Genomic DNA, 13,241 nt, shown 5'->3' with positions numbered 1-13,241 from the left:
CTGTCTCAAATAGCACCCTGTTCATATATTCCTTGTATTTTGACTGTGGTCAACTTCCTCCCTTCCTCTCCTTCTTCTATATTCTGTGCTGTAGGTGAGATAGAGAGTGTCAGAGTTCTACATTCTGATTCTATGTTTTGTATTGTAGGTGTGGGAAGATCGAGAGTATCAGAGTTCTACAAGAGAGATTATGTGCCTTTGTCAACTTCAAGAATCCCAACATGTCCACTTGCACCTTGGAGAGGCTAAAGGTGAGAGGTGGGATGAAACATAATGCTGTCATATGCATTTAACTATGTGAGATGTGCTTTCAATTTTTTAGCTTGAACTTAAGGAGTGTGTACTTTTGGGACCATGCTATTGGTTCAATTGTATTTTTGGGACTAATGGTTCCATTGTACTTTTGAGACTATACTATTGGTTCCATTGTACGCTTAGTACTATGCTATTGGTTCTATTGTACTTTTGGAACTATGCTATTGGTTCCATTGCACTTTTAGGATAATCTTTATTTAACCTTTATTTAACCAGGCAAGTCAATTAAGAACAAATTCTTATTTACAATAGCGGCCTGGCGAGAGGCAAAAGGTCTCCTGTGGGAACGGGGGCTTAAAAAAAGGCAATGCAAACTAGTGACATGGACTGACAACTAGAAACAGCTACATGTCTCAATAACTTGTTCATCTATTTGTCGTTTGAACTCCTCCAAGGAAAGACATTCCAAGATCAAGGGGCTGAATAATGAAAGGACTTTTTTCCATGTTTGGTTCTAATTTTCGGTAGTGTTAGTATAAAACAAGATTGAGATGTGAGTTTGTATGTGTTCTCATTTCCTGCTAGAAGAGGAGATATATAACAGGCAGACTATATTGCAGTCACCTGCCTGCTCTCACAAACATTAGTCCTTCTCCTTTTTTACCTAAAGGGGTACTATAATTCAAAATCAAATATCTAAATGATCTATGGTTTGACCATCTTAAAACAATTCCATATGTCAGCTAGTAGAACCCCCCAAACGGCTCAGACTTCTAGATGTTCAGAAACCCAGTGTCAGAGGGAGCAACGTCCAGCACCTAGACACACAAATCACATCAAATTGTATTAGTCACATGCTCCAAGTACAACAGGTGTAGACCTTACTGTGAAATGGTTAATGACAAGCCCTTACCTTACAATGCAGTTGTTTTTATGTAAGTTTGTAAATGCTACAAAAAAAAGATCACAATAAAATAAAAATAACGAAGCAGCAATAACCAATTACATAAAAGATTATTCATTGTCATTTAAAAAAAACACACATCATACAGACACAATGGGACACAATAATCCCAGACAGACAGACAGACCTAGTTATATGCATGTCAGGGTTCACTTTGGGTCCGTTGTTCTGAAGATCAGTGAGCTGAACACATCTCTTTCACACAAGAACACACTGGAAACTCAGAGCAGTTTGCCTTGGCCTTGGCATCATGTCAGCTCACTGTTGTCTGTTGTTTCTAACTAGCTAATGTTGATAGCTTAATGTTAGCTAACTAGTTAGCTCACAAGCTAAGTATGGGGTCTTGCTGTAATTCAGTGGCAGCGCATCGTATTGTTCACAATCCAGTACATTCAGAGCAGTGTGATTCGCAAAATTGCTTGCTTATCGCTGAATAACAGCAGCTTCATGAAAATAACAGTATTTTTACATGCGTGACTGTTTTATTCTCTATATATTTTTGACATTTTCTACCTTCTATTTGTATATTTTCATTGAACTAGTAGGGACATATGAAGCCTGGAAGCTGCAGTAATGTTGAGATGTCAGTAGGGAGAGCTCTAGTCTAGAACACTGGTACCAAACATACTCCCATTTCATCTGTTCTGGAACCTTCAGTACCAGCTGATGAGGAGTGATGGGAATGGGTCACATTGTGTCTCTTGTAAAACATGTAGGTCCACTCCTCAAATAAAGAAATGTAACTACAGTATTCTGACTTTAGACCATTTTCTATTTAGATACAGTAACATCCCTTATGTGACATGCTGTTGCTGCATGTTAATGCCCTGACTAGGCTACTTTTAAAATGTGTCAACCACAGAACTCACACTTAGGCTATGCCTGCTTCTACTAATACTTACAGTAGACTACTTCTTGTTTCCACTCAGTGACAGTAAGTTGACTACCTGTTCAAGACCTCTCCCTTCACTTCACTCTGTAAGTACACTTGACAATATCTTGTTATATAGTTTTAGTTTTGATGTTTTTAGCCAAACATCACATGACTTCCTGTATCTTTGTTCTTGTTGGTTTATTTTGAACTGTGTTTTGGTTGTTACATCAGGGCCTGTTTTCATAAAGTGTCTCAGACGGTCCGTATAATTATTATCTAAAAGGCTAAACTGATCCCAGATCAGCTCTCCTACTCTGATACACTTTGTGAATACTGACCCTGGACTGCGGTTTCATGTGTTTAATTTGTGTGTGTGTGTGTGTGTGTGTGTGTGTGTGTGTGTGTGTGTGTGTGTGTGTGTGTGTGTGTGTGTGTGTGTGTGTGTGTGTGTGTGTGTGTGTGTGTGTGACTGTGTGTGTGTGTGTGTGTGTGTGTATACATGCATTTTGACATATTCATCTGATTGTTAGATATACAGTCACGACCAACATTATTGGCACCCATGACAAATACTGAGCTATATTGTGTACTACAAAAGACAGGATGTACGTTGTACATGTGGTTTCACATAAAGACTTGTGCATGCTATTTTAAGAGCTCTGAGAGCAACAGATTGTGGTGGAGATATTTTGAAAATGGCCTAAAGTAAGAGTGAGAGAAAGAGTGATTGGACTGAGTGGATGCTTCATAAGAGGTTAACTTCTTGTCACTACAGGGGGTGCTGTTTCAACTTCGACATTTTGCGTCTCCAAATTAAACTGCCTCGTACTCAATTCTTGCTCGTACAATATGTATATTATTATTACTATTGGATAGAAAACAATCTCTAGTTTCTAAAACCGTTTGAATTATGTCTGTGGGTGAACCAGAACTCTTTCTACAGCGAAAATCATGACAGGACATGCGAAGGTCTGAAAAATAGTCTCTGATCTCGGATCAGTTTTAAGCTCTGTGTGTGCCCTATGGATCGAAATGAACTGCACCCGCCTTCCCCTGGATGTCAGTAACCAATGAGAAGTGGAATGGCGTCTCTACGTGTTTCTCAGAGTTTATAAAAGGCAATGGAGTGACGTGTCCCTTCTTTTCGTCGCTCGCCAGAACGCAAGAGAGGATATCAGAATGGCATGCTCAAAAGCTCTCGTTATTGACGAAAGATATATCCGTCTGTGATTTAATTCGATATAGGTGTTAGAAACATCATAACGAAGTTATTTGAAACCGATTTATATCAGTTTATGCGAGTATATTGCTATTTTTCCGAATTTCCTTAGTATTGCGTTTGAGGATTTGGACATGTGTGTGCCGTGTAGCTATTGTTAGCTACTAGTTCCGAAGTTGAAGAGGACGTTTTACAACAAAGCAACCATTCTTTTGGACAAAGGACACATTGCCCAAGATACTGATGGAAACTCGTCCAAAAGTAAGAGCTATTTATGATTTTATTCCGTATTTATGTGGAAAAATGTAAACGCAGTGGTCGGCCATTGTTGCGGCACTAGTCTGGCTGTAACGCACACTGTATGTCTAGTAATGTTAATTTTAAAAATCTAAATCAGCGGTTGCATTAATAACCAATGCATCTTTCATTAGCTGTCCAACCTGTATTTTTTTAGTCAATCTAATCGCTGTGTATTTTTCAGAAATGTTTTAAGATGAGTAATTAGGTAATACACGTTGCTCTCTGTAGTTATTCTAGTCGCTTTGGGTGAGTTTTGTGATACTGGCTGCAATGGTAAACTGTGATTTATACCTGAAAAATGCAAATTTTTCTAAAAAAACATATGCTATACCATAAATATGTTATCAGACTGTCATCTTATGAAGTTGTTTCTTGGTTAGTGGCTATATATATCTTTATTTAGTCGAATTAGTGATAGCTACTGATGGAGTAAAAAACTGGTGGAGTAAAAAAAGTGGTGTCTTTTGCTAACGTGGTTAGCTAATAGATTTACATATTGTGTCTTCCCTGTAAAACATTTTAAAAATCAGAAATGATGGCTGGATTCACAAGATGTTGGGCTTTCATTTGCTGTATGCTGTGTATTTTTCAGAATTGTTTCAGGATGAGTATTTAGGTAATTGACGTCGGTCTCTGTAATTATTCCTGCTGCTTCCAACGCTATTTCAGATTGCAGCTGCAATGTAGAACTGTGATTTATACCTGAAATATGCAAATTTTTTAAATAAAACATATGCTATACCATAAATATGTTATCAGACTGTCATCTTATGAAGTTGTTTCTTGGTTAGTGGCTATATATATCTTTATTTAGTCGAAATTGTGATAGCTGCCCATGCAGGAAAAAACTGGTGGAGTAAAAAAAGTGGTGTCTTTTGCTAACGTGGTTAGCTAATAGATTTACATATTGTGTCTTCCCTGTAAAACATTTAAAAAATCAGAAATGATGGCTGGATTCACAAAATCTGTATCTTTCATCTGGTGTCTTGGACTTGTGATTTAATGATATTTAGATGCTTGTATTTACTTGTGACGCTATGCTAGGCTATGCTAGTCAGCTTTTTTACTGTGGGGGGTGCTCCCGGATCCGGGTTTGGTAGCAGTGAAAGGTTAAAGAGTAGAATTAACATGAGACACAGTGATGGTGGGTTGTGTTTAGGAGTAGTATTAACATGAGACACAGTGATGATGGGTTGTGTTTAGGAGTAGTATTAACATGAGACACAGTGATGGTGGGTTGTGTTTAGGAGTAGTATTAACATGAGACACAGTGATGATGGGTTGTGTTTAGGAGTAGTATTAACATGAGACAAAGTGATGGTGGGTTGTGTTTAGGAGTAGTATTAACATGAGACAGTGATGGTGGGTTGTGTTTAGGAGTAGTATTAACATGAGACACAGTGATGTGGGTTCGTTGGTTTAGATAAACACAATCACTTTCCTGTCTGTCCTCTGACAGGCCTCCTGAATCATATCAGAAATGTATATATGCACATTAGACTTTATAGAATATGGTCCTCTGTAGCTCAGTTGGTAGAGCATGGCACCTGCAACGTGATGGTTTTGTTCCCTGGACCACCCATACGTAAAATATATGCACATATAACTAACTGTAAGTCGCTTTGGATAAAGGCATCTGCTAAATGACATTATTTATGGACAGCAGACTACAACACACTACACAGTCAATACAGCAGGCTATGGTGATGTTCATTGATGCCTCTGATAGATTAAGCTACTACTAGTACTGTACAACAGAGGAGGCTGGTGGGCAGAGATATAGGAGGAATGGCTGGAATTAATGGAACAGTATCCATTCATTCTATTTATATTACTGCACAAATGAATAAGGACATCAGGACTGGAGGCTGCAGTAATGTTGAGATGCCAGTAGGGAGAGCTCTAGTCTAGAACACTGCAGTAATGTTGAGATGCCAGTAGGTGGAGCTCTAGTCTAGAACACTGCAGTAATGTTGAGATGCCAGTAGGGCGAGCTCTAGTCTAGAACACTGCAGGAATGTTGAGATGCCAGTAGGCAGCGCTCTAGTCTAGAACACTGCAGTAATGTTGAGATGCCAGTAGGGAGAACTCTAGTCTAGAACACTGCAGTAATGTTGAGATGCCAGTAGGGAGAACTCTAGTCTAGAACACTGCAGTAATGTTGAGATGCCAGTAGGGAGAACTCTAGTCTAGAACACTGCAGTAATGTTGAGATGCCAGTAGGGAGAACTCTAGTCTAGAACACTGCAGTAATGTTGAGATGCCAGTAGGGAGAACTCTAGACTAGAACACTGGAACCTTCTGTACCACTTTGATGCAGCTGATGAGGAGTGTACGTACATTGAATGGGTTTGTTTAATAGAATGAATGACATCATGGAACTGACCAAATGTAAATGGAACTTTGACCTGTTCCATGTAGAACTCAGAGGGACAAGGCAACACATTCTAAGATATTATAAACATTCAATATAGAATAGTCAACATATTGTTAACATGGTTCTGTATTTAAATAAAAGTGGAAATGGGGGACATTTTGTCCATTATAGAAATGTAGGGCCCATTTTAATACAGTAACCTCCCTTTTCTGACATGCTGTTCTGGTCCTCATGCATGTTAATGTCTTAAAGAGGATGGAGAGGACAGTTCTGCATCAGATACTTGTGTTCTACTTTAAATATGTATCAACCACAGAACTGACACTTACTAGCAGTTTCCACTCACTACCAGTAAGTTGACTCACTGTAGAAGACCTCTCCCCTTTACTTCACTCTGTAAGTACTCTTGACAATATCTTGAAATATCGTTTTTGGTTATTTGTTTTTAGTAATGTGTCATATACTTGAGGGTAATGTATCATTTTACTTCTTGTTATGTTTTGAGCTGTGTTTTGGTTGTTACATCAGGGCCAGTATTCATAAAGTGTCTCAGTGTGGGAGTGTTGATCTACATAGTGATGAGATGATTAACCAGGGTAAAAAAGACATGCAGACAAACATTGTAACACTGCAGTGTGTGTGTCTGTTTGTGTCAGTCTGTGTGTGTGTACGTGTTTGCCCCCATGTGTGTGAATGACACAATGGATTTAGCTGACGGCCCTTTAGGACCAGACTGATAGGGAGTAGGGTTGACATCTATACTGTGTAGGACGTGTGTTTTAACTTTTCTACATCCATAACAACCAGCTCTCTAGACTTTGATACAGACTCCATGGGACTTATGGGCCTTCACCACAGATGGGGGGGGGGGGGGTGTGAGAGAGTCACTTGCTGTTTAGACTCACAGCTTTCAGGTAGAAGCTATCATTGAACCTGTTGGTCAGTCTTTAGGCTGCTGTACAGCTTGACGGACCGTAGAGGATTGAACATTTATCCTCCTATATTTGGGGTTCTGAGAATAAAACAGCTTCAGCACAATCGATGTAGAAATATGTGTTTACAGTTCTACAGATCTGTTCAATAAGTTGTTGTTGATAATATACTTAGTCAGTTGCACAATTGAATGCATTAAACCAACATGTGTCTTCTGCATTCAACCAAACCCCTCTGAATCAGAGAGGTGTGGGGGGCTGCCTTAATCAACGTTCATGTCAGCACCACCCAGGATCAGCTGTTGTGGGGTGCAACTACCTTGCTCCAGGGCAAATTGGCAGATTTTTCCACCTTGCCTGCACATTTATTTGAACCAGCAATGTTTCAGTTACTGGCCTAACTCTCTTAACCACTAGGCTACCTGCCAAAACAGCTGACACACCATATTGCCAAACCATTATGATGAATGTTATTTACACACCATCCACTCAAGGCTGTGATGATGATGTGTTGTTATATCTGCATCCCAAATGACACCATATTCCCTATAGAGTGCACTACTTTTGACTAGAGCCCTACCTGCTGCCCCTGATGGTTTGTATGTAGTTATTCACCAGCTAGAGTGCACTACTTTGACTAGAGCCCTACCTGCTGCCCCTGATGGTTTGTATGTAGTTATTCACCAGCTATAGAGTGCACTACCTTTGACTAGAGCCCTACCTGCTGCCCCTGATGGTATGTATGTAGTTATTCACCAGCTATAGAGTGGACTACTTTGACTAGAGCCCTACCTGCTGCCCCTGATGGTTTGCATGTAGTTATTCACCAGCTATAGAGTGCACTACTTTGACTAGAGCCCTACCTGCTGCCCCTGATGGTATGTATGTAGTTATTCACCAGCTATAGAGTGCACTACTTTGACTAGAGCCCTACCTGCTGCCCCTGATGGTATGTATGTAGTTATTCACCAGCTATAGAGTGAGTTGTTGTTTATGTTTCTGAGACTGCAGGTTGGGAGATGCAACAATGGCCTTGAGAACAACAGGAAGTGTGTTGGTGGTCTTTCTCTGGTCTGTAGCAGGTATGGTCTCATTCTTATCTTTTAGTTGCTCTGTTTATCAATCTACAGACATTTCTAAAAGGATAAGAGTCATAATGTTATTCTGATCTGTTCTGTTAGGAGTCTCCACTTCACTGTAAATAGTTATCTTTCACACCTCACTGAGTAATGCTTATCTGTGGTTTCCTTCACACTCAACTCAGCAACTATGGCAACAAAGTGTGGACAAACCCTACTGTCAGCGCGAACCAATAGACCTTGTCCTAATTCTGATACTATTGTGTTGTGTGACTGTTTCAGTGGTACTGGGTCAGTATGGCTGGAGAGTGACACACACCACTCAGAGTATCTGTGCCTTGAAGGGCTCAACAGTGGATCTGTCCTGCTCCTACACATATCCCAGAGGTCAAACAGTCACAACAACCACATGGTATAACTGGAGGAGTGGTGTTGGGTATACTTCTGATATCCAAGATAAGAATGAGGGCCGTATGGAGTACCGAGGGAACAAGGAGAATGACTGCACCCTGAGAATCACAGACCTGAAATGGAGTGATGCTGCAACATATTATTTCACGTTTACAACAACGTCCTACTCATGGACTCCTCGCTCTGACTATGTCACTCTCATTATTACAGGTATTGTGATATTGTACATGGAATAACGCACCACTTCAAATGACAAATATTATATTAATTCTTCACAACAGATTAATCTTAACTTGTGACACAACAGATCCACAGTAATATGTTTACTTAAATCAATAGATTACATGATTTATGGCACACAGATTTACACGTTTGTCTCAAATTAGGACTAGGCCCAATGAGAACAGTACAATTGTATTAATCTAGAGCGGATTGTTCAGTTGTGTTTTAATACACTCTCTGCATTCAGAACTGCAGGTCGAGGTAACATACACAGGTAATAGGAAGACACTGACCTGTAAAACCACCTGTACTCTGACTGACAACCCCACCTACATCTGGTACAAGAACGGACAACATCTAGATGAGAGCACCTCCCGCCAGTACAAAGACCAAGTCTCCAGAAACTATGTAGACAGCTTCTCCTGTGCTGTAAAAGGCCATGAGGAGCTCCGCTCTCCTGCAGTGTGTGAGTGTGAATCTAATATGGAATCTCATGTATACAGAATGTTTGTACTAAGTCCTTTTGGTCTCACTGTATAATTTGATAGGGCTTGGCTTTTATGAAAATAACTGACAATACTGTATAATGTACTAATGTGATTCCATTATGTTGCAGGTGTCCAGGATCAGAGCTGCAACAGAGTGACTTACACCAAGAGGGCAATCTGTGCCTTGAAGGGGTCAACAGTGGACATATCCTGTACTTATGTTGGTTATTATTACACCACATCAACATTCTGGTTTAGAAGTGATAAGTCGACCCCTGAAGACCTAACCACAGACCCAGGGTATGCAGGTCGTGTGGAGTATGCAGGAGAGAAGGAGAGAGGTCACTCCACCCTGAGAATCACAGATCTGAGAGAAGAGGACTCTGCTGAGTACAAGTTCATATTCACCACACAGACCTCAAGATGGGGATACAGCTTCCCTGGAACAACTCTGACTGTCTCAGGTAACACTGAACACATGATCATGTTTATACATATATTTCTATTTGATGTTTAATTCTACATTTTTAAAATCCATAATACACTATTGGTTTTATTATGTTATTGTCATTTACTCTGTATTCAGACCTGCAGGTGAAGGTGACTCCTGCCACAGAGGCAGGGAAGAGGACACTGACCTGTAGCACCACCTGTACTCTGACTGACAACCCCACCTACATCTGGTACAAGAACGGTCACAAAGTAAAGGAGGACACTTCCAGCCTGTACTCAGACTCCTTTAGTGATGCAGACAGTTACTCCTGTGCTGTAAAAGGCCATGAGGATCTCCACTCTCCTGCAGTGTGTAAGTGTGGACTTTTACATACAACATTTGTTTCAGGTTGTCAGACAATCATTATTTAATTTGCTGTGAATGTGACATCCACTTCTGCTTTAGGTCCGTCTGCTTTGCCACGCAGTGTTGAACGAGCTTCAAGATATATAATCAAATTCATGAAAATGCAGTCAATGGATGAATTTACTTCTACCAGATACCTTTCATTACGTTTTTGCACTTGTACACCTTTGCACTACTTTTTTGAGCAATGAAGACCCATGAAAAAATAACTACCAAAGTTTAAAAACTACAAAGCTGAGGGGATAGTCACAACCTGGTTACTTTCACAGCATATGATTTTAACATTGTTGATTTTTTGTCCCATTTATATTTGGAGGTGGGTAGCCCCGATTGGCGTCACTCGTTAGTCAGTATGTGTTACAACTGTGCTGGCATGTGGGGTTTTATTTTGTTTGCCTCTTCTTGGGCAAATCTTGTGGGCGCTCATGTCTTTTTGGTTCCAGTTGTTGTTGATAGTCAATTTTCAATGGACACCCCCATGAGTGTCTTTCAGAACCCACTGGTCTCATTTTTGTCTTTGTCAGTGACTCTTTTAATAAATTCCACTTTTGTTTTGGTTACATTTTAGGTTTTCTTGCTGAGGAACGTAACAGCATAAGTGTATACAGTAGATATTGTAATTAAGAATTTTATAAAGGTGTTATATTGTCTTGTATTTCAGGTAAGAAGTGTTGGAGTGTGACTTACACCCATCCGAAGATCTGTGCTTTAAAGGGGTCAACAGTGGACATATCCTGCTCTTACACATTTCCCAGTAATCATGAGATCAAAACAGCTTTCTGGTTTACTAAATTGTCTGGTATGGAGGCTGAAGATCTGAGCTCAATGCCAGGGTGTGAGGGTCATATAGAGTACCTTGGGGATAAGAAGAGTAACTGTACCCTGAGAATCACAGACCTGAGATTGAGTGACTCTGCTGGGTACAGGTTCAGATTCATAACATCTGGAGAAAAGTTTACTGGCTCACGTGTCTCCCTGACTGTCACAGGTAATCTGTCACTCATCTCACATCTATGACACATATCTAGATAGCTGTAATGTGAGTGTTGATTTGTATGTATGCTAATGAGTATGTTGTGTTTTAATCTGTTTAATTTATTCTATGGAACCCAGGACTTCCTGGAAAACAGTGGAAATGATTACAGAGTTTACTGTCCTGGCTAAATATATCAAATGAATGACCGTAATTACCTTATTAAAAATGCAGTCATACAGACACTGCAGTGTTATGTAACAGGGAAAAAAACGAATATAATATTTCACATAAGAGGACATATATAGGAGGAAAATAATGATTTGTTTCATTTTATTCTAGATGTTGTGTTGGAGATGGATCCTACATCTGTGTCAGAGGGGGAGAATGTCACACTGACATGTAGAACCAACTGTACACTGGTCCCCAACACAGCCTTCAGTTGGTATAAGAATGGACAGCCTATACCAAACAGCAACACCTCCTCTCCTGTCTATATCCTGTTCTCAGTCAGCAGTGAGGATACAGGCAGATACTCCTGTGCTGTAGAAGGCCATGAGGATCTCCCCTCTGCTGAAGAGACTCTCACTGTCACATGTAAGTACATTGGAGGTTTAGATGTCCAGTTTGATATACTGATCATGCTGATACTTGAATTGAAAATAGATTGTTTCCACATAAATATATCTATCAATCAATATTTTAGTGTGTAACATCCTGTCACTCCCTGACCATAGAGAGCCCTCGGTTCTCTATGGTGTTTAGGTCAGAGCGTGACTAGGGGGGTGTTCTAGTCATTTATTTTCTATGTGGCTGGTTTGTATGGTTCCCAATTAGAGGCAGCTGGTAATCGTTGCCTCTAATTGGGGATCATATTTAGGAGGCCCTTTCTCCCACCTGCTTTGTGGGGTATTGTTTTTGAGTGAGTGCATGTTGCACCTCAGTACTGCACGGTCGTTGTTTGTTTCTTGGTTTATTTTAAGTTTCACTAAAAATAAAGATGTGGAACTCCAATCACGCTGCGTCTTGGTCCGTCTCTCCACACGATCGTGACTCATCCATTTCCCTGAATGTGCTTTACCACAATGTCATCATTATTTTTAGTGATTCTGTTTCAGAATTTATTTTGCTCTGAATTAATCATTTATTATAATTTATAAATTATTTCAAACTCACCCGTAAAATGTAAACACAAGTGTTGCTATAAATAAATACAATGTATTTTACACCAGATGGTCCAAGGAACACCTCAGTGTCAGTCAGTCCCTCTGGTGAAATAGTGGAGGACAGTTCAGTGACTCTGACCTGCAGCAGTGATGCCAACCCACCTGTGGACAAATACACCTGGTACAAGAAGAATGGAGCTTCACTGACAGGATCTGAAAACACCTTCCTCATCACCAACATTAACTCTGAGGACAGTGGAGAATACTACTGTGAGGCTGAGAGTATATATGGGAGTCTCAACTCTTCTTCTGTGTCTGTGGACGTTCAGTGTTAGTACACCTAACCTCATCTTTTGATCAGAGGATCACATTTAAATGCATATTTCAATAACAAGTAAAACACTATTTAAAACACTATTGTCACATATTGTCCACCAGATGGCCCAAAGAACACCTCAGTGTCAGTCAGTCCCTCTGGTGAAATAGTGGAGGACAGTTCAGTGACTCTGACCTGCAGCAGTGATGCCAACCCACCTGTGGACAAATACACCTGGTACTTTCAAAATGAGACTTTTCTAAATGGATTTGAACAGATCTACAACATAAGTAAGTTCAAGTCTAAGGACAATGGACATTACCACTGTGAGGCCTGGAATGGAAGAGGATCTAGGAACTCTACAGCTCTGATGATCATTTTACCAGGTGAAGTTTCATCTTCAATATTTCAACACAAAATTATGTTACAAACTAATATTAATAATTACACTTTGGCTTATACTGTTTTTTAATTATATATACGTTGAGATGAGATCCCTTAACAAACATTGTATTATTGTCCTGTACTACGTTTATTTTCAGTTTATAACATGCCAGCACTCGTATCATCTACATTATCTTTTAGAGAAACAGTCCTCAGTTCTGACTGCAGCTGTAGGAATCATAGTGGTTGTTCTGGTTCTCATCCTCTGTCTCTCTGGACTCATGTGGTTCAGGTGAGTGATCTTTTAACGATTATTTCACTCTAACACTTTTTATTAACTTAATTTAATCATTGATTGTTTCATTCATTCTTTCAAGAATAAATTCATTAATTAATTTAAAAACAGAAAGAAGGCCTCCAAA

General features: G+C 39.8%; 1 protein-coding gene across 1 annotated transcript in view; it reads left to right on the top strand.

Annotated features, from left to right (window-relative positions):
- LOC139541518 (B-cell receptor CD22-like) overlaps positions 1-12,620 on the top strand; it is a 49,386-nt gene extending 36,766 nt beyond the window's left edge. The window contains exon 4 of the mRNA XM_071346248.1: positions 12,186-12,620. Within this exon, the coding sequence (XP_071202349.1) occupies positions 12,186-12,454 (269 nt within the window). The 3' untranslated portion in view covers positions 12,455-12,620. The remainder of the gene's footprint in view (positions 1-12,185) is intronic.
- Positions 12,621-13,241: the final 621 nt, after the last annotated feature.

The sequence above is a fragment of the Salvelinus alpinus genome, chromosome 2, assembly GCF_045679555.1.
Source record: "Salvelinus alpinus chromosome 2, SLU_Salpinus.1, whole genome shotgun sequence".
Taxonomy (NCBI): Eukaryota; Metazoa; Chordata; class Actinopteri; order Salmoniformes; family Salmonidae; genus Salvelinus; species Salvelinus alpinus.
The sequence above is the reverse complement of the archived record's forward strand: the minus strand, read 5'-3'. Positions and strand labels throughout refer to the sequence as shown.